Genomic DNA, 21,644 nt, shown 5'->3' with positions numbered 1-21,644 from the left:
ACCCAAATGCTATATATGTAAGCATGTATGTTTTACGTGTATTTATTATCTCTCCTTTGTTACTTCTCTCTATTTTTTTCCCACTTACATATATGTTTAGATGTGTGCAAGTGTGCATATTTGTAAGTGCGTATTTTATTAGTGTATTTATTATCTTTCCTTTGTTACTTCTCTCTATTTTTTTCCACTTCTATATATATGTTGAGATGTGTGCAAATATACATGTGTCCATTTGTGTAGTCTCATAAATATGCATACTCTCATCGTTATTTCTCTCTCCTTTCTTTTTCTCTCTTTTCTCTCCTTAATTTTTCTATGTCATTTCTCTCTCTCTCTCTCTCTCTCTTTTCTCTCCTTAATTTTTCTATGTCATTTCTCTCTCTCTCTCTCTCTCTCTCTCTCTCTCTCTCTCTCTCTCTCTCTCTCTCATGTATGTGCACGCGAGTGTCAATACACATACACATTTTTTTCTTTTTACATCTTGTTTTTCCTATGCTCTATGTGTATTCATGCTTGCATATATATATGTGTGCATATGCACATGTATATGCATGTTTAATACATGTATATTTGTGGTGTCGTAAATGTGTGTATATGTGATTAATATGTATGTATTTATATGGTCTCATACATGTGTATCCTCTTCTTCCTTCCGCCCCCCCCCCCCCCCCCCCAAAAAAAATCATTTTTATATACTCCTTTCTTTTCCTCTCAAAAAATTATTCACCTCATATGTGTGCATATGTATATATTTATGCACGTGTATATACATTATAGATATACATACGTGTGTGTGTGTGTGTGTGTGTGTGTGTGTGTGTGTGCTTATATGCATGCATGCAAGTATATATATTATAAGTGTATTCAATCTTTTCTTTACTTTCCATTTTCTCTCTCATATATATGTATATTGATTGTATATACATGTGTTTGAACATGTACACTGCATGTACGTATATTTGTACACGTATATATTATTCATATATTTTTATAGAGCATGTACATAACATAAACATATTCAACCATTAAAATTATTCTCATTTCGAATGTTCAATTTAAAAAATATTAAACTTTTATTTTATAATATATGTACATTTGTGAATGTTTTTATAGTATGTACATATTACATACACATGTTCAACTATTAAAATATGTGTGTGTGTGTGTGTTTTCAAGTATAAGATGGATATAAAATAAATATAATCCTCTCTTAACACTCCCTCTTTAAGAAAAAGCCCTCTTTGCTTCTTGAATACCAAAACTTCTTGTCGCACATAAACTTAGGAGCCTTTTAGTTTATTTGAGATCCCCAAGGCAAATCTCTAAACAATATATAAAATTAAATTAAATTTATTTTTTATAATAGATACATTTGTGAATGTTTTTAAAGTACATATAAATTACATGCACATGCTTAACCATCAAAATATCATATATATATTTATTTATTTATATATATATAAAATTTTTCAAAGACTCGTCTTTCCCCTTTCAATGATCATATCCTATGTTCAATTTAAAAAGCATCTTCAATTATAAGAGTGCATGAGAGAGAGAGAGAGAGAGAGAGAGAGAGAGAGAGAGAGGGAGAGTGTGTGTGTGTGTGTGTGTGTGTGTGTAAATAAAGCTCCCATTTAGCATTCACCCTTCAAGAAAAAACCCTCCATTTCTTGAATACCAAACTTCTCCTCCTTGTGCCACATAGACTTGGAAACCCTCATGTGGTTTGGGATCTCCAAGGCAAACCTCTAAATAATATATAAAATAAAAAACACAATATAAAATAAATACACCACCAGAAAACTATTCATACTTGCAACCGTTGACTACAATAAGCTAATACTTAAAACACTATTATCATTCTTAGAAAACTTTCCACAGGTATCATACAATGCTACTCATTGAACTCGTCGTAGCAAATGCTTAATTGCACATATGTTAAACAACACTGGCTGGCTGCAGCTAGGCGATGGTGGCTTGTGGGGGGTGGTCCCAGCTACTGTTTCTCAGGCCATAGTAAGCATCATTACTCACTTCCTGTTACCTGCTACATCTTCATAATGCTGGCTTTTAAATCCATCGCTAATGGTGGTGACCTTAACAATCTGTTAATTATGATGACCTTTGCCTCCCATCTCCTGTGGTGGTAGCTCAATACATCATTCATGAACCCTATACCCATAGAACAAGTTTAAAAAGGGATTTCAACTACATTCTAGAAAACGTCAAAACGCCCTTGTTACTAATTTTATCACTAGTTCATCTTGTGAACCTATTGAGTTGTAAAACACACACACACAGGCTCTCTCTCTCTCTCTCTCATATTGTGCCCTAGAATAAGGCATATCCCCTTTGAGGCTCTTTTTAACCTTCTTGGTCCAAGTTAAGCTGCCATATGTATACTCCCTACAATAATCTTATTCGAAGTATCAAACCTTGCTCATCTAAAGAAGTTAACAGTGATGAAATTACGATAACCAGCCCAAATCCTGTATCACCTAAGAAAAAGGTCGTGATTTTTTTAGCATTTTTGAGGTCAAATTATAAATTGAGTGCATGGTCAGAATCATGAGTCTAGCATGCATGAATGAGCCCAATATTACCATTCTTATTAATGCTTATTGGACTTTATAAGGGGTTCTTTGCAATGCTTAAGAGCAATATGGAGAGAGGTGCATATGCATAAAGTGTGCTGGTTTATTTTCTGCCGATGCATGGCAAAAGCCAGATGCTTAATCTTAGCTGAATCCCTTCAGAACGAAATCAGAATTGAGGCTTTTGGTGCATTGGATTGTGTGCATGTTCTGTAGCAGACGTAGATGCTGATACACATTCAGTTCACTTCTGAGTAAACAGCAAAGAGATTCCCAGTGTTCTGCTCAAGAACTCTACATGTAGGAACTGCTGACTAGAAGTTTGCACCAAACTGTACATTTTGGTAGTACAGAAGAGAGCGCTTGTAATGGAGGCAAGGAATTGATCGTACAACTTGCCTCAAGCCCCTTGCACACAAGGTTGTACAGCCAAAGCTAAGCATGAAGTTGTCCATAATTTAAGCCAAGCTCCTTTCATTCTGTACAGTGTATTCTATTGAATGTGCTTGACACATTTTCAAGATGTCCTGCAGAGTCATCCAACTCTTTTCTTCAATGTGGGCTCGGAGACGGTGCCCACCCAGCAAAAAATTCACCAAAGTAGTCTTGGGGCTCTACAACAAACTTCGAAATCAAATCCCGCATTGTCACCACCCCTTCCAACTTGCCTTCATCGTCCACCACATAAACTCGATGGATGCCATGTTTATGAAGCTTCAAAATCACATCTTGGGTAGTCTCATCTGCTGTGCATGTGATCACAGAGGACAGAACAGGCATATCCTTGTCTTTACATGTTCTTTTGAGATGCTCTCGTGTCGCTTCCAGAAAAATTCTCACTGTCAATGAGCTGCATAAACACATCATAAACAAATTTACAGTGAGCCGTAACATGCTGTCATGAAGGCGGCATCCTCTAAACTACTCATTTAAATATGCCACTTCCTGTACCCCAAGTGTTATTCACTCTTATATGCAGTCCAATATGTGCCAGTTCATATCTAGAACAACACACACAATTGTATGCAGTCCAATATGTGCAGGACAACACACACACAATTAGCAAACAACAATGCACTAATCACTAGTGAAGTGTTAGTAGACTTCCATGATGATTGCAACCGACCTGTATGATCTGTATACTTCAGGACACAGGAGGAGGAATTGAATATCTCTCATGCTTATATTCCCTACAACATGCCTTCCATCCTCTGTGACCACAGGAACCCCCCCAACACCTTTTAGCCTCATCAAATGGAAAGCATCTAGCACAGGCTGATGTTCAGTTACCTGCAACACCATCAAGAAAAACATGCAATCAGAATATGTTTGACACAAACTGAAAGTCAGTTGGTATTATGTGATTTGTACCTTGACCACTGGCTTCATCCTTGGAAGGCCTATCTCAGAGAGGGACTTCCTTCCAAGGCTCTCAAACCATGGAAGTCCACTGCACTCTGAGAGCATATGGATAACTGCGGACTGTGTAATAAAATTTTCTATTTTTCCTTCTCCTGGTTCCACAACAGGAAGACTTTTTAACCGATATTTTGACAATAACAGCAGTAAGGTCAACATGCAATCATCATTTTGGACGGGGACAAAGGGGGCCCATCGAAATGATCCAGTGATATCTTTCACCTGTCAAAATGCAAATGAAGCTTTGCATGAGTTTAATAGTCAACAACTTTCTGTTTTAACACATTTAATTTCTAAAGAAACAAATGCTTCTGAAGCAAATCACATCTTTGATGTTCCTCAAGAATTAAAAAATAGCTTATCAGATACATCCTCCTCTCAGCTCCTAGGTAGATGTTCATTTGGCAGGTTTTGTTGGGGGTTCTCCATCTTCAGAGAGGTACATAAGAAATGCATTTTATTACTGATCTGTGCAATAGATGTCATGTCAGGAAAGCTATTAGCCACACCTTCAGCTACTGACAGATCAAAAAACGAGTCTTTGGTTTGGCTACTCTTCTCGAGTCAAAGACCAGAAATCTTGCATGTCAATCAGAGTTGAAAGTAATAAGTAAAGGCTTTGAGAGCGGCTACTCCTTTGAAGTAAAAGCATTGAGCTTTGGTATGTTTTCAAGCTAGGATGTGTGGGTTCAAGTAGCTGCAACCATTAGATATTGGGCTTTGAAATCTATCTAGGTCATTAGAATTTACTGCGCCATTAATTCCAGAAAGATTATCCAGTTAAGACCACAGGTTACTGCTGTTGGAACTGGAAATTTGTGCAGACACTGCAATCTTGAATAGAAAAAACTCATTTTGTTAGAAAGTGTTCTCTTTAAAGCCTAGACTTGCTCTTTAGAAAAACTAGCTATTTCCAAAGAAAATATTGTTTTTAAGATGTACACCTTGAAAAATAGATGCTGAAGAACAAAATTTCCTAGAAATAAGAAAGGCAAAAGATTCTGCGTCAAGAAACCAATGTTTCCTGAGAAACCAAAAACTACAAAAAATTGTGTCAAGCCATTACCCTAATACTCTACAATAGTTACCTTAGCATTCCGATAGGAATCAGAGGATGTAAGTTCTTCAAAAAAACTGCCACCTATGGCTGATGCAGCTTGGGGACCAGATCGCACAGGACCAGTACCTGCCGGACTTCCAACCACTCCTCCAGTAGCCAAAGCTGCACCTCCTGCAACACTCATTACCGGAGCACCTACAGCTGCAGCAGCTACAGCCCCAACTGTCCCTCCAATTGCTGCCCCTGTTCCAGTTGCTCCTGCTATAGTGCCCAAGGCTACCAATTCTGACTGCAAATTCAATAAACCCCTCAGGAAACACACATCTAAATGCACAGAAAGGTAAAAATGGAAGCTATCTAAGCTAAGAGATCCAATCACATTGTAAAGAATATGCCAGGTAGCACACTTCCTAAATGCAGCAAAACAAATATTGCTTCACACGCAATGCTTTCCTAGAACTTGTACAAGATTCAAACGCCATGGATTGATCCAAGGCCTCAAGAATATTTGAAGAACTTATCCAAAAATAACTCTTTCAGAATTTCATGAAAATATTGTGTCAAAGACCTTATCCATATAAGACAATGAAACCTGCAGTCCAACAACTATGTGTATAGTACCTGCACAATGCAGTTACTTTTTTTATACACCAAGAGTAACAAATATCAGGTAGTTGCAGCAAAAGAAAAGAACACCATGCAACAAAACCTTTGAACACATCTGACTTCAGCAGGTTTCACAGTACAATAGACAATGCCAGTGTACAAAGCTCAATTGGATACATTAGAGGCGGCTTTTGGACCATAAGAGTAGTTAGAACTAAACCATAGACTACAATTTAGTCTGTGATGTGTGTTGAGCAAAACATTACACTTTGGGGCATGGTTTACACCATCATGAGATTTGATTATCTTGTTGAAATCATTCAGTCATGTGCTGAAACGATTCTTGGAAAAAGACATCCACCCTTTTGTCATGAATGTTTGTTAAGTTTACCGTGTTGTTTGTAGTCCTACAATGATTAATTTGGTATACACTTTGAAATGTACGATCAGAAGGCCAAATTCTCCTGCTTGATTTCAACAAGAAGCTGGAACAGCTAAGGAACACTCCCCATGCAAGAATACTCAAGACTTGCTGTCTAGGTATAAATGAATTTCATAATTGAGCCATCAAGTTACCTGATGTAAAACCCAGTGTGCAATGCCTGCAAATTCAATGACACCCAAGTATTTGTCCATCCAACTAGCATCTTCAGGTGCATCTTCATCACGAACAGGAGCACTTAAAATTTTGTTTTCAGCCAAAGTCCGAACAGCATCTCCCATGCTCATGTCTGAGCTGAGCTCAACAACTGCACCATGAAAAATCCATGTGCTCCTCTTAGCAGGAAGCTCTAAGAGCCGTGTGTGCAGAGAACTGAATGGAACAAAGCAGACAAATATTTATACAACACGGAAACCCAGATTTGAATAGATCTAGAATAAAGTCCCCACAGAAAACTAGATAAAAACTTGTAATTCATAGCAGTAAATCCATTCTTTCTTTCAGAATCACGATGTAATGGCAAACCAATCTAATAGAGCAGCAATTACTTGACCCCGTCCATTCTTTCTTTCAGAATTGCGATATAATGGCAAACCAATCTAACAGAGCAGTAATTACTTGACCCCACAGATGTCACCTAGTCTCTTGGACTCTCTGGAAAATGACATTTTGGGAAACCTCTACAGGAATGCAAATCTTGACACAGAAAACAGATGTACTAACACCCTACTTTTGGCGATTAAGGCAGACCTTTATAAAAAAGATGTTGACAGATGTTGAAAATGACATTTCGGGAAACCTCTACAGGAATGCAAATCTTGACACAGAAAACAGATGTACTGACACCCTACTTTTGGCGATTAAGGCAGACCTTTATAAAAAAGATATTGACAGATGTTTTTTTTGCGTTCCCTCCCCTCCCCCTCCCCCGCCCCCTTTGTGCGAAATGGTACAGTACTTCCTCAGGTAAACTGCAAGGGTTTGGAGAGCTCATGGCTATGATTTAACAGTGTGAATGGGTTTCTGATGTAAAACACCCCGTGTCTGAGTTTTCTTCTCTTGAAATCTTAGCAGAAAACAGATCTAATGACACGCCAATACGACAATTCACATAACTTTACAGGAAATTAACTACGACTTTAAAGGGTTCCTCCTGCAAACCCTTTTCGTCTGAGTTTTGCCTTCTCAAAATCTTCACATAAAGCATGTGTGATGACAATTCAGCCAATTCTTCACAATTCACGCAGCCTGTACAAGGGAAAATAATCCTTCACAGAAGATTGCCCTTATTCTGTGTGCAAATACTTTACCAAGGCATTTGATTAAACAGTGTGAATGGATTCCTCTTAAGAAACCATTTTTGCATCTGAGAGCCTTTCTCCTCTTTTACATATTCATGATGGATGCTCTGGAGAGCTACTTACAGACAGTATGGGGGGGAATGGAGCTGAGATGCTGTGAATATCACCTTGGCCACAATCAATAGGGGGGAAGAGGGAGACAGGGATCTTCTCGAAGCAAACGTTGAGCTTCTCCTGCTCGGGGAGGGGCAGGGAGGCCAGGTTCTCCCAGATCTCCTCGACGCGGATGGAGAGCTGCCGGCTGAACTTCTTGCGGTCATCCATGGATGCCAGGTTCCTGCACGAGAGAACTAAAAGAAATCGGGGAAGGAAAGTGGGAGATCTCGGTCCCAACGAGAGAGAGAGAGAGAGAATATATCAGTGAATACACACAGAGATAGACAGAAAGAGAGACGGAGAGACGGAGAGAGAGGAAGATAGATGGACACGGGGAGAGAGAGAGGGGGGGGAGAGACTTATGAGAGGTTTTTCTTTCTGTCTTTCTGTGTGCTCGTCTTGCTTTGATCTCCCTTCCGGCTGCGTCAGCATCGGCGCAATTCTGGATAGACACAAACTCTATAACTATTAATTTCCCCGTCTTTTCCTTTTCCTACTATTTTATTATTATACCATTGTTCTTATCGTGCATTATTTTATTATTATTATTATTATTATTACCTCCTTTTATCCGTCTGCTGATTTTTCTAGTCCTACTTGGCTCCTCGTGCCCTTGCCACGTGGCACCACGCCACTATCCTCCCCACGTGGCACTTTGAGATTTTATGTACACCAGCATCCCTGTTCCTGTGCAAGCACGCCCAGTTGCTTCTAGCTCGAGAAAAGACGGGTTCGCTTCATTTCAAACATGAAGCAAGTATTGCCGAATGGTTCCTCAACTCGAGCATTGTCATGAGACATGCGCATGCCACACACACACACACACACATATACAAAATAGCCAATACTCTAATTGCTATTTCATGTCTATAAAGTAAAACATTATATTCTAATTGTGCCACATGCCCAACTCACTCCAATTGACTTGGGGTAAATTTTTTAAAGCAAGTGAGACGCTTACCTAAGGTCAGTACACTCCACTCTAAATGGTCACGATAGTCCAAAAATAGTCTCCACGTTTCATCTTTACTATTAGTTAAGGGGAGGTTGGGGGCGGGTGCCACGTGGCACCCGCCCCCAACCTCCCCACAAAGAAATGCGGGGGCGGGTGCCACGCGTCCAGCACCCGCCCTCGCCGCACCGGGGCGAGTCTAGGCGCAGGGCGCCTAGTTATACCTTGTCCACGCCTACTTATGCAATCTAAAGCCACTTGGCCCATAGGTTGTAACACTCCTCTCACAATTGATTGATTGGCAAGGATTTTGGTCCCATTAAACATGCATTTCACTTTCTTAAAAGAAGAAGGTGTTGTCTTGCAGTGACTTGGCACAAATAGATTTCTCCACCCAAAAGTGTCCATCAAGTGAAAAATGCAGACTATATAGTAATTTTACATACGGCACAAATGGACTCTTTTTTTCTCCATCAAACTTGTCCATCCACCTTTGTGTGTAACCAATCAAGCATGCCTTTGCAGCACAAACAATGCTTACAAAGTAAAACGACTAATAGATATACACATATGTCAAATGTACTTCTCGCGCCACTCTAGTGATGGTAATGACCAACAACTTTTATGATTGTGTGACAACATGCCTTCCCAATACATATAGTTTTACTTATAATTTTGCCATCATATATTCATATTCATCCTCAATATATGATGAGAAGAATCAATATAAAAGTGCAGTTTCCGAGGACCCAAACACTACTTACACACCACCATGCTCCACCTAACAAATCAAATACCTCATGCACAAGAGCTTTGTGGGTCCAAACCCTTTTTTTTTACATTGATCTACTCTATATTGCACAAAAAAATAAACTTTTAACGAGTGAAATAGGCCATAACAATGTGACTAGCTCCTGCCAAAGAGCCTCAATAGTTGGGGTGGAAACTATTAAATATCTTCTAAGCACTTAAAGTGAAATAAAGGTATCTTCATTCATGGTATCTTCATTCATGGTAAAATATGCTACTCTTTCATTGATATAAGTGTTGGCTAAAGGGACACATGAAACTTGACCACTTTATGCTAGATGTTGGTTTTGAAGTAGCTAATTGCAAATAAAAAAGGAACATAAATAGGTGGTAGTAGGGCTCCTTGCTAGCACAATTTATTGCAACTCTATGGCTTCAATATTTTCCTTTTCTATATGAAACACAATTTAATCATTTTTCATGCATTATACATAATCTATAATCAAGCCAAGAGTCCACCAATTAGATGTCGATTCACCTCGTGATCATCAACGCTCAATTTCATGATGGTCATGCCACCAAGAATCCAATAGTTTAAAGGTATCAATACATCACTCTTTTCTTCCAAGCAAGATGGCCCCTAAGCTATCATTTGTAGCAAACCTATCAATAGGTCTTTTGATTTTACTCTCCCTTGAGATATGGGCCCCCCCACAAAACAAAATCAAGCTAAGTGAGTTGAACTTTGCACCTTATAAGCAACAAATAGTGGATGTGTTTTGGCAATTTGAGTTTGACTTGAAGAAAGTTCCGTATGACAATACATCCTTGTCCAAAAGTTGTGCAAGGATGTCCTAGGCATAAAAAAGTATGGGATATGTGTGTGTGTGCGCGCGTGTGCGGGCGCACGTGCACAAGAATATAGTGCTTTGGGCAAAACTCTTGGTACAACCAAACTAATCAATATACATGTGTTTTGTGTGTGTGTGTGTGTGTGTGTGTGTGTGTGTGTGTGTGTGTGTGTGTGTGAAAATTAGGGGTTTTACCAATTTACTATTTTCTAAAGGTTTTTATGGTTGTTGAGCTAGATTATTGGGCCTAAATTTTTAACAAACTGCGCATTCATACAACAAATGAGAGATTCTAGTTAAAAGTTCACCCTAAAACACAAAAAATCAAGGAGTCTAGACTTTTTGAATTTGGTTAACTCTTGGTGTTTGCTATACTAAGCATTGGCTCATTTGTGCATACAATTTTTCAAACCACCTTTCCCTTTTAAATGATCATATCCTATGTTCAATTTAAAGAGAGGAGTGCACATGTGTATGTATAAGAGTGTATGTAGGTGAGAAAGAGGATAGAAAATAAATATAGCCCTCTTAGTACTCACCCTTTAAGAAAAAACCCTCTTTACTTCTTGAATACCAAACTTCTCCTCCTTGTACCACATAGGCTTGGGAGCCTTCCAATTAATTTGGAATCCTCAAGGCAAACTTGGAATGCTAGGCTGCTTCACAGCAACTTCATTGCCCCAAAGCACAGTAACCAACTTCACTCAACAATCCAACTTCGTTGCCCCAAAGCACAGCAACCAACTTCGCTCAACAATCCATTTCTTCTATTTTTCTCTCCTCTTTTCTCTCTCTATTTCTAATTTTTTTCTCGACCCTCTCTCTCTCCCCCCAATTCCCTATGTCTAATTCTCTCTCTCTCTCTCTCTCTCTCTCTCTCTCTCTCTCTCTCTCTCTCTCTCTCTCTCTTATTCTCCTCTCTTTTCCTTCTCTCTCCCTCTCCTCTTTTTTCATTTTTTTCTTCTTCTTCTCTCTTTCTTCATTTTCTTTTTAATTTTTTTCTTTTCTCTCTCTCTCTCTCTCTCTCTCTCTCTCTCTCTCTCTCTCTCTCTCTCTCTCTCCCCTTTTATTCTCCTTTCTTTTCCTTCTCTCTCCCTCTCCTCTTTTTTCATTTTTTTCTTCTTCTTTCTTTATTCATTCTCTTTTTAATTTTTTTTCTTCTCTCTCTCTCTCTTTGTTTATATTCTCTTCTTCTTCTCTCTCTCCTCTATTTTTATTCTCTCTCTCTCTCTTTAAATTGTATCTTTCCTCTCTCTATAATCCTCTCCATGTTCGCTCTCGCTCTCTCTTTAAATTGTATCTTTCCTCTCTCTATAATTCTCTCTCCATGTTCCCTCTCTCTCTCTCTCTCTCTCTCTCTCTCTCTTCTTCTTCTTCTTCCTCTTTCACTTCCTTTCCTCCCCTCAATCTCTCTTAAAGTATGTAAATTTTATCTTTTCCCTATATATAATTCTCTCTATTCTTCTCCTCTCTCTCCCCTTTTATTCTCTCTCTCTCTCTACCCCCTTTTCTTCTCCTCCCCTTTCTCTTAATTTTCCTTTTTTTCTTCTCTCCCTCTCTCTCTTTTAAATTTTATATTCTCTCTGTCTCTCTCTCTCTCTTCCTTGCCTCCCCTCAATCTCTCTTAAAGTATGTAAATTTTATATTTTTCCTATATATAATTCTCTCTCTTCTTCTCCTCTCTCTCCCCTTTTATTCTCTCTCTCTCTACCCCCTTTTCTTCTCCTCCCCTTTCTCTTAATTTTCCTTTTTTTCTTCTCTCCCTCTCTCTCTTTTAAATTTTATATTCTCTCTCTCTCTCTCTCTCTCTCTCTCTCTCTCTCTCTCTCTCTCTCTCTCTCTCTCTCTCTCTCTTCCCTTTCTCTCTCTCCCATCCCCCTCTCTCAAAAAAGAAATATCGCATCAAAGACTTGCCTTTCCTCTTTCAAAATGATCATATCCTATGTTCAATCTAAAAAGACCGTGTGTTCAATTATGAGAGTGTATATGAGAGAGAGAGAGAGAGAGAGAGAGAGAGAGAGAGAGAGAGAGAGAGAGAGAGAGAGAATAAATGTAACCCCCACTTGACAATCACCTTTTAAGAAAAAACCCTCTTTATCTCTTGAATACCAAACTTCTCCTACTTGTGCCATATAGACTTGGGAACCTTTAGGTTGGTTTGGGATCTCCAAGGCAAACCTCTAAGTAATATATAGAATAGAATATACAATATAGAATAAATACACCATGCCAAAAACAATTTATACTTGCAACCATTGACTACAATAAGCCAAAAATTAAAACACTATTATCATTCTTAGAAAACTATCAACAAATACCATACAACGCTACTCATTGAACTAGTCTACAGCTCAATACATCATTTATGAACAACCTATAGCCATAGAACAAGTTTAAAAAGGGATTACAAACACATTTTAGAAAATGTCAAAATGCCCTTGTGGTGTGTGTGTGTGTGTGTGTTGGGGGAGTGGGGGGGTTGCGCGGGGGGATTGCTTTGGACGAAACTCTTGGCACAACCATATTAAACAATGTACTAATTTGAACAAAACTCTTGGCACAACCAAACTAATCAAGATAGATGTGTGTTTTGTGCGGGTGTACGAGAAAAAATTAGGGGTGACTTGTTACCACTTGGCTATTTTCTAAAGGTTTTTATGGTTGTTGAGCTAGATTATTGGGCCTAAATTTTTAACAAACAACCCATACATACAACAAATCATGAGAGATTTTAGTCAAAGTTTCACTCTAAAACATAAAAAACCAAGGAGTTTAGACTTTCCGAATTTAGTTAACTCTTGGTGTTTGCTATACTAAACATTGGTGTCAAGGTGATCAATCGCCAAGACCCACGGATTGCTTATTGTTTCAAGCGTTCCAAGCTGAGCACTAATGGCTACCTCTCACATAACCGACATGCTATCCATTTCTATGGGTGTAGTAAGCTTACATCCATGCTCGATCGAGTTGCCTCCTCTCTTGAGCATTCCAGTAGCTCCACAATCCAAGTGCGAGCTTCAAGCCAACTCCATTCTCAAGCTCCATGCTCTAAGCTCCATTTCCGCGAGTAAGATAAGTAAAGAGAAGAGAAGAGAAAAAGAGAGGAGAAGATGGAGAGCTTTTCCTCCACGGTCCCTCACCCTCACACGCTCACTCCCTCACACTATCACACTCCCTCTCTCAAGCAAAAGCTCAAGCAAGCAAGCAAGAAGAAGAAGAAGAGAGCTACTTTTGGCCACACACAAGAATGAGCTTCTCATTCACTTTTCAACTTTATATACAAAACCCTAAATCACTTTTGGGTGGTCATCCCCTTATCCCCTTTTCTACATGGCTAGTCATAGCCTAGGCCCTTTTTCCCATTGTCCTCCTATCTTCCTAGCTTCTTTCCTACCACCCGTCTACCTTTACAAATTGCATGGGTAAGAGCCTGGCACTCTTAAAATAAATCATGGTGCGTCTTGTGCTCTTTTACAAAAGTATTGACTTGCGCTTTTTATCATGCGCATTTCTCCTTGATTTAGGACTTTTCTGCACTTCTTGTGTTTCCAAATTCTTCTTTAGCGCACCTTCGCCTTCTGTTTCACTTTTGCATTGGCCTTGTCTTCTAATTTAGATTTTCCAGATCTCCCACCTTATTTGTTTGAGGGTTAACAATTGGCCCATTTGCTTATCATAGTGTGTTCCTTACATCACTTGTGTATTTGTTTCATGATTATGTTTGTATGTTTTTCGTGCATGCATGTGTGCTCATAACCTAATGCAAATATAGTTGGTTTTTTACCTAGATGAAATTAAAAAACTTCAATTTTTGTATGCTAAATTCTATTAAACAATAACATAATAGGTCTAATGTTAAGTCATCTTGGAGTTCACATCAATAAAATACTCTCACCTCATTTAGACTTTTCTCTTACTAACGAGCTATTCAAAGTTTGCTTCAAAACTAATATTAGAGTAGAGTTTGAACTTACTAATTAGCTATTCAAAAAATAGAATTAGAGTAGAGTTTGCACTTATTAATTAGCTATTCAAAGTTCACTACAAAAAATAGTACTAGGGTAGATCTAATGTTAAGATCTAATGTTAAATCATTTTGAAGTTGTTGATAGTAAGGTCAAGCCAAATTAGCAATGCCCTAATCTACTATGTATGTGAGTTGAGGATTATCAATGCTTAGTTCTAAATAAGTAGTAATAGTAATAACTCTTTTTGAAAAAGCTTTGAAGCAAGGACAAGAAAATGGAGCAAAGGAAATTTGTCCTTGAATCAGAGACACAATGCCTCAATGGAAATACATCTTCATGGCATTTCGCTAAAAGCAAGAAAGGCTTCAATCAAGGGATGGAGCTTGACTTTGAAGATGTTGTTCAAGGACAAGTCAACATGGAGTAGGTTGAACATGCAATGCAGCCTCAAATGGATAAGGTCAATAGGATGACCCTTGGCCTACTAAAGAAGGCACATGGAGAATAGTTGTGGGCTATTCTACTTTGGCATTGGATTGATACCTCATGCCTCTACAGACACACTAGGTAGGTAGCTAATTGGCAATATATTCTTTTATGCTGACGTGTCAACATCAGGATTCCATAGTCACATACAGCTCAAGCAATGGTCAAGTTTTGGCAAGAACTACTATCATAGACTCGACTAGTCCCCTCCCAATAGCAAAATGGGAGATTCATCACTATTGAGATGCATATGGATCTACCCTCACACCTTTATTCCCCCCTTTACCCCCAGCTTACAAGAATCCCAAACTAGCCCACAAGCTCCACATGCAAGGTCTCAGAGTTTGGAAAGACATGTGGTGTCAAGACATGCTTCAGCTAATGTCACTAGGTGTGCAGTCATTATGAACTCACAAATAGGGAGTTCAGGTTCTTAGAAAGAAGTAATGCTCAATGTTAGAGAGGAGTGGCCCACCTTCTTAATTAGTAGTGCAAACCCAGTCATCGAGAATCTTAGAAGTCTCGAGGATAAGGCACTAGTTTATTATCACAACATCAGAGACCTCAAAGACCCTAACCCAACTATGATGATGATATTGTTTCACAAATGGAAGAGAAGACACAATTTGCAGCATAGAAAAGAAGGCTCAAACATATATGGAAGGCCAGTCCATCCTGCTGCCTAAAAATTTTTAGATGGAGGCTAACAATGAAGAAGCTTCCCTTGAGGTCTCACCTAGCCAGGAGGATGCCCATCTCTCCATTATGCCTATTGTGTGGAAGAGTAGAGGAAACATAGAAACATCTCTTTTGGGACTACATACAAGTTACTCCTCTTTGGAGAGCCCTCAAGAAATGGGTGGAAAAAGCTAACCTAAAGATGCATTTCGAGTACACCACGATCTTCTTTGCAAACCAAAGGCATCTAGATGGTGCCAACTTGAAAGTTATATGCCTTGCCAGCAATGTTACTCTCAAAGTTATTTGGTCCAAAAGGAATGTGGTTGTGTTTTTTAGAGCTAAGTCTTTTGTCGGAGTAGAACTTATCGTTGATCTCAAGAAGCAACTATTGATGACATTGTCCATGACCAAGAAAGAACATTGGATGTATAAATTGGGTTTTAGAAATCTTGCTATCCTGGAATAGCCTTGCCACATCCTTAGATGATGTAATTACCTTTTTTAACTATCTCAATACAATCTCACATTATAAAAACTACTAAACTCCTTTGACTAAGATATGAACCTTTTCATCTCTAGCAAGTGTGAATTGTAAGCCCTTCAAGGTGGTTGCCAATCTACTAGAATTTTGGCTATATCCTAAGGGGATGACATAAATGTCTATCTCCTTTTTTCCCCCTAGGATAAGGCACACATGCTTGAACGTTTATGTCTTTTTGGTGGAAAATAGCCTAGAATTTTGTGAGCAGACCGTGTGAGCATAGTTGTCCAACCAAGTGATGCACTAATGAAATGTGAATCCACAACCTCATGAGTATGATGCTATGTTTTAGCTATTAGGCTATTGCCTTTGGGACAATATCTATCTCGATTCTTAGTATTTTTTACTTTTCACATTAAAGCCAAATTATGGTGTTGACTCAAGCCATTCTCAATGTCTCTTTATTCTCTCCAAATTGTTCAATGACTTGACTCATGAGGTCCTTTGAGTTATAAGTAGACTATTTTAAGATTGTTTGTGATTCATATTGTGTGTTGCCAATCAAATTCTTTTTATGGTGAAAGGTAAATAATGAACTAGGAAATTATAGAGTTAACTTGAGCCATTCTTAAGTTTTCTTGGTTATTTCCAAGTTTTCCCATGAAATAGTTCATGAGGTCCCTTGTGTTGTAAATGGACTATTTATGACTCATATTTCCACTTAAAATCTTTGTATGATTCAAATGTCAAATTGTTAACTTATTGAGAATTAAACCACATATGCATGCTACAATACTAAACTTATACTATATTCAATCTAGGGCTAGTGTCAAAAGCATGATTAAAAATTTGATGCTACTTCAAACTTCTATATGTTTAGGGGCTTGAACATGCTTGGGTGGAGTGGGGGTAAGGAGACCCCACTCTCCCCACTCCACACAGTCACACATAGTGCAAATAGAGGTAGTGGGTTTTCTTTACCCCGTCAATCCCCTTGCTACCCCTTTTAAAAAAGGGCATGGTAATGTAGTGCTTAGTAGGTTAACGTTTCCTATTCGCTGATAGGGAATCTCTTGCGCTTACTAGCCAATCGGGTGCGACCACATTGCCATGAGTTTAGAAAAGCATCCCCTTAAGCCCATTGCCCGTGGGTGTGACAAGGGTCTAAGGTGTACTTGTTATGTTCTTGTTGATTAGTCGTGTGATCTTGATTCCACCAAGTGAAGATTCTTGAAGCAGACAAAGAAGAGACATAGTCTTCAGAAATGGTTGTCAATTTTTATCAAGACATAAGAACTAGTTGGCTTGGTAGGGGATCATCACCTGCTCGGCCCACTAGTCATGCTTCATGCAGCTTTATGGGCTTGCAATGTGTGCTCATTCACTCAGCTCTAATGCTCAACCTTACGTATTGTCCACCCAAAGTGGCACTATTTGCCAATATTCCTTCAACCACCCAAACCTACAAGGACTTCAAAAACACTTGTTCTGCTTCTACTTCAAATCTGTTAGAAGTAGAGGTGGAAGTAGACAATGTTGAAAGCAGCATTGACTACCACATTGTTTGAGGCATCTCCCTACAGCAACAGAAGCATACTTGGCACTCTCTAAGGAGTCCTTGGCAAGCTTAGGTTCCTCGAGGTCTTAACTATCTCAGGCAATGCATTGCAAGGTCATGCATATCTCATGCCACCATTTGGTAACCATGGGCCTCACCATCAATGGTGCCACTAGCCTGATTTTTTCAAAAGCGTAATTCCTTACTACAACCAATGAATAAAAAACAAGGAAAAGACAAATGGCCACGTCCATTCCCTGTGTCCTTGTTTGCTTATGAAACCCTACCAATTAGTGTCTCACATGAACAAAACATGAAGAGATGATGTTTGGTAACAATTCACCTTTTTCAAGTTTCCAAAACATGCTCTTGCTTGCTTATGTAACCTTGCAAAACATGCAGATATAATGTTGTCCTTTTTTAAGTTTCCAAAACATGCCCTTGCTTGCTTATGTAGCCTTGCAAAACATGAAGATATAATGTTGTCCTTTTTCAAGTTTCCAAAATTTGCAAAAAAAACATGGAAGGTCAGGTAGATGAACTATAAACCATACACATGTGAAGGGTTTTAACTTTGAAAGTTACTATCTTCTTCCAGCAAAAGATTGAAAACTAGTAATGACAAAAGATTCAATATAAAGAATTACACTTTGACGATTCTTCTTGACTTTTGTACGATAGCATCAAGTGGACACTTTTCAAGTATTAAAATTTATCAAAGGCTAGAAAAGTTGGCATTAAAGATTAAAGATGCTTTCAAAGCTTAGAATTGGACTTTCTACATATGTGACACGTCTTACTAAAAGAATGGCAGTAAATCATGGCTTGAAGCTTCTCCAACTTCATTATCTTTGATGATCCTCTAGCATGATGACCATCTCAAAGAAAGAAGTATTTTTTTCACAAAACAAAGAGGATTCATGCCATGGAAATATACCATTAAGAGATCCAACTTTAACCATAAATTCTTGTAGATGTAGACTCAAAAGAAGTGTCTTAATTAGAGTTCTACATCTAGGGTGCATGTCATGAGATAAACTTAGAGAATGTAGATATCTTCATACTCTATACTATTACGAAATTCCAGGCCGCTTTGTGGTAGCTTAACAGCATTGTGCTATCACGTGAAACTGTCGCAAAATAGCATTGCTTTCCCACTTTCATAAGTTTGGGATCTTACGATTCTCCCTCCTTTCTCTCTCTCTCCCATCTCTCTCTCCCATCTCTCTCTCTCTCTCTCTCTCCTTTTTTTCTCCCCTCCCCTATCTCTCTAATCTTCTTACTCTTATTTTTTCTTTTCTTCCTCTTCTTTTTTTCTAATTTGTTTTCTTTTTCTTTCTCATCTCTCTCCTTTTTCTTCTCTCCATCTCTTTCTTTTTTCCCTTTGATCACTCCTCTCTCTCTCTCTCTCTAACCTTCTTATTATTATTACTCTTCTTCTCTCTCTCTCTCATCACTCCTTTTTTCTCTATTCTCTCTTCTTTTTCTCTCTCCCCTACTGATGTTGCTCTCTCTCTCTCTCTCTCTCTCTCTCTCTCTCTCTAAAATCATCATGAAAATACATGTTTTGGTAGTGGTGGGACAACTTAAGGGCATAACATTCTCTTAGTTACAAACCTTGGCATTTTCAAATAACATTTCTTGGTTGCTCCTATGATGCTAATAGGGATTGAGAGCTTCATCACCAATTTTGTGCTTAGCATATCTAATATGAGCACACCTAAGGGACTAAATTTTGTGTTATGTCAACAATTACTACATTCCAAGTGCACCAAATTTGGCACATATATAATTATATTTAATTATGATATGATGAATTCCAATACAAAACATGGAAACTTCAACATGCATCCACTTGTTGTTTTTCAGGGAAACCTTTTAGCTTTTACCATGGAAACCTTCTAGCTTTATATCTAATTCCTAATGTGGATGCTTAGCATGCCAATCTTAGAGAGATTCTTTAGATCATTGTCTCACAACCCTTTAAAACCTTAGCTAGGACATTCTTTAGATCATTGTCTCCACAACCCCTTTAAGACATGACCTTGGCCACTAAAGATATTTGCATCAAACCAAGAACAAAAAAACTTATTTCGGTACCTACATTATACATTGTTCAATGTGCAACAAAAGCTCACAAGCAACTAAGATTGTCAAATCACGTGCAACCATAACTCACATACACTTGTGCTAAGATGCATTTGTAAACTTTGAAAATTTATACAATCCTATGGTGATGCATAACTCACATGCAGTCGTGGTGATGCATGTGTAGACTTTCAAAATTGATATAAACCATTGGTTACTCCAAATACTTACTACTTCAAAGACCTCTTGATAGTTGGCAAGGTACTTTCAAATGCTTCTCTAGACATGTAACTCTTTAACAATAACTCTCCAACTCATTTTGAACTATCTTGCTAAACAAAATAGGCATGAGTCACATAATGCACTTCTATTTCAACCAAAAAGTTGTACTAAAAATGAAAACACCAGCCATGCATATACACTCAAAAGGACTAATATCATCATTAGTTGTGACTACTACCCCTTTTTTCCTTGCACTTTGCTATCCTCTTCTTCAAAGAGAAATACATAATGAAAAATGGCATTTAAAGTTGCCTTGTTTGACTCAATATCCACAGTTGTTGTGGCTTCAAAATTGCAACATTAAGGGTTCTTGCCTCCACATCTTCCTCCCCTTTATCAATGTCCTCAACATCCACATCTTCATCACCTTTGCTACCATATCACATTTGTTTCCTAGGTAGATGACATCTCGTTGTGTTTGTGGGTTTTGCAACCCCTATTAACATATTTTACCAAAAAATATATGATGATTCAAATATTAACGAGGGTTTTTGGAGCTATGGATATCCTCTTTCCCAATGGTATGGCTTTTGAGAACTTGAGCACATGACTTTGAGATCTAGGAGAACAGGTTGGGCGACCATGTGCCATAGAAGGGGAAAGAAGTAGTCTTGGGCAGCTTGAGATTTTTCTATTCCTATATGTTCTACTTTCTTCCTTTATCTCATCTCTCTCTCTCTCTCTCTCTCTCTCTCTCTCTCTCTCTCTCTCTCTCTCTCTCTCTCTCTCTCTCCCCCCCTGTCTCGCCTCTCGTAGAGTATGGAATCCCATCATAATGTGGCTCTACTGCGTCCATAATGCCGCCCACATACCCACCAATACATTGACAGCCATTTGCCACCATCACTTACGTATTGGCTGAATGCCACCCACCTACCTACCGATACATCTACAGCTAGTTGCCACCATCGCTTACCCATCATAATGTGGCTCTACTACTGCGTCCATAATACCGCCCACATACCCACCAATACATCCACAACCATTTGCAACCATCGCTTACGTATTGGCTAAATGCCACCCACCTACCTACCAATACATATACAGCTAGTTGCCACCATCGCTTACCTATCAGCTACGTGCCTTGGTCAGTGTCTGCGCCACCCGTTTATTGAGTGTGTGCCTGTTGCTCGTTGACCATTCTAATTTGTACATGCTCTCAAGCTCGCTGCGAGAGAGAGAGAGAGAGAGTGTGTGTGTGTGTGTGTGTGCGCGTGCGCGCGTGTGCGCGCGCGTGTGTGTGAAGTATAGAGTACATTTACGACATTGTAGACATGACATAGATATTCGTAAGGTCCCAAGTCGGTAGAGAGAGAGAGAGAGAGAACACTTTCGTCTCCCCCGTGACAAACATAGAGAAAAAGAGAGAGCACAATAGATTCTCGAGTAAGTTACACATGAATATATATGTGTGCATCAGGTGGGTTCAAAATAATGTATTTTTAAAATATTATTTTTATATATTTTTAATTTATAAAAGGATGTAATATAAATGGGTTATTTATAAATGGAATTAAAAAAAGTTATGTTTTATTCAAGAAAAATTTACAAATAATGATATTTATAAATAGGTCTTAAACGCACGTGATATATACAATATGCATATAATAACTTTCCCGAGAATAGACTACATGAGGGAGAGAGAATGCTCTACCCCTTACACACACACATTGCATCAAGACAACCACAACGTGTGTTAGTAAAAAGACAGGAAACCATAACTTTCGATTGAAACAAAGCTCCCCATGAGAGTTTGGGGTCTGTAGGGCAAGTCATCCTCGATTTTGCCATAGGCTAGTGAGAGGATCACTAACACTTGCACCTCCTACTCTTGAATGGGGTGAAAGTCCACACACACACACATCATGGGGGTGTGTGACATGTATGTGTGTGTGTGTATATATATATATATATATATATATATATTAGAGAGAGAGAGAGAGAGCCTAAAAAATGCTACATACTCAAA

General features: G+C 38.6%; 1 protein-coding gene across 2 annotated transcripts; it reads right to left on the bottom strand.

Moving 5' to 3' along the window:
- Positions 1-2,679: 2,679 nt before the first annotated feature.
- KING1 (SNF1-related protein kinase regulatory subunit gamma 1) lies at positions 2,680-7,991 on the bottom strand. 2 transcript variants are annotated; one of them, XM_087678515.1, is made up of 6 exons: positions 7,590-7,991; positions 6,256-6,428; positions 5,102-5,362; positions 3,966-4,235; positions 3,721-3,884; positions 2,680-3,444 (listed from the first exon to the last, which is right to left on the bottom strand). In XM_087678515.1, the coding sequence occupies exons 1-6, from the start codon at positions 7,744-7,746 to the stop codon at positions 3,147-3,149; spliced, it is 1,323 nt and encodes a 440-aa protein (XP_087534641.1). In that variant the 5' UTR covers positions 7,747-7,991; the 3' UTR covers positions 2,680-3,146. The 2 variants fall into 2 exon arrangements, with proteins under 2 accessions (XP_087534641.1, XP_087534642.1); XM_087678516.1 differs by having other exon boundaries at positions 7,546-7,729.
- Between the last annotated feature and the right edge of the window lie 13,653 nt (positions 7,992-21,644).

This window comes from Lygodium microphyllum, chromosome 5 (assembly GCF_053477565.2).
Source record: "Lygodium microphyllum isolate KBCC chromosome 5, Lygodium_microphyllum_v1.1.10, whole genome shotgun sequence".
In the NCBI taxonomy this organism is placed as follows: Eukaryota; Viridiplantae; Streptophyta; class Polypodiopsida; order Schizaeales; family Lygodiaceae; genus Lygodium; species Lygodium microphyllum.
This window is presented reverse-complemented; position numbering and strand designations above follow the sequence as displayed.

Excerpts from the sequence above, each read along its gene's own strand:
- KING1 (XM_087678515.1), bottom strand. The coding sequence starts at position 7,746 with ATGGATGACCGCAAGAAGTTCAGCCGGCAGCTCTCCATCCGCGTCGAG. Across the intron at positions 6,429-7,589 it reads CCCTATTGATTGTGGCCAAG|TTGTTGAGCTCAGCTCAGAC; the intron begins GTGATATTCACA and ends TTCATGGTGCAG. Across the intron at positions 3,445-3,720 it reads GAAGTATACAGATCATACAG|CTCATTGACAGTGAGAATTT; the intron begins GTCGGTTGCAAT and ends GTGTTTATGCAG.